This window comes from Penaeus monodon, chromosome 21 (genome assembly GCF_015228065.2).
Source record: "Penaeus monodon isolate SGIC_2016 chromosome 21, NSTDA_Pmon_1, whole genome shotgun sequence".
NCBI classification, from domain to species: Eukaryota; Metazoa; Arthropoda; class Malacostraca; order Decapoda; family Penaeidae; genus Penaeus; species Penaeus monodon.
In genome coordinates this window covers 38,396,259-38,396,561 of record NC_051406.1, presented here as the reverse complement: position 1 = coordinate 38,396,561, position 303 = coordinate 38,396,259, and the positions used below count along the sequence as shown (strand labels likewise).

The 303-nt window shown below is 38.3% G+C and overlaps 1 protein-coding gene across 1 annotated transcript in view; it reads right to left on the bottom strand.

Annotated features, from left to right (window-relative positions):
• The window catches only part of LOC119586666 (myotubularin-related protein 14-like), a 27,384-nt gene that overhangs the window by 7,155 nt on the left and 19,926 nt on the right, over positions 1–303 (bottom strand). The window contains exon 11 of the mRNA XM_037935404.1: positions 68–170. Coding sequence (XP_037791332.1) covers positions 68–170 — 103 coding nt within the window. The remainder of the gene's footprint in view (positions 1–67; positions 171–303) is intronic.

The window sequence follows — 303 nt, the reverse complement described above, 5'->3', positions numbered from 1 at the left end:
TTCATATGGGATCTTCCATTCACTACTGAACAATACCCTTTAATGTGAAATACACTGGCCTACAAACCTTAGCTAGCCTCTCAGCTCGGTCAAAAACTATAATACTTTGTTCCGACTCCAAACTGCCTTCCTCCTTTATAGTGGTGGCTGAATCCTGCAAGTCTGCCGGCCTGTAGAGACAAAAGAATTACATGTCATTTATTGCTTGCACTGCTGGCACACTCAGCACTGTGAAAATTATTAAAAACATGCTTGTAAGAAAATATTTTAAAGTGAAAAATCAGTGAGAAAAAGTGAGAAATA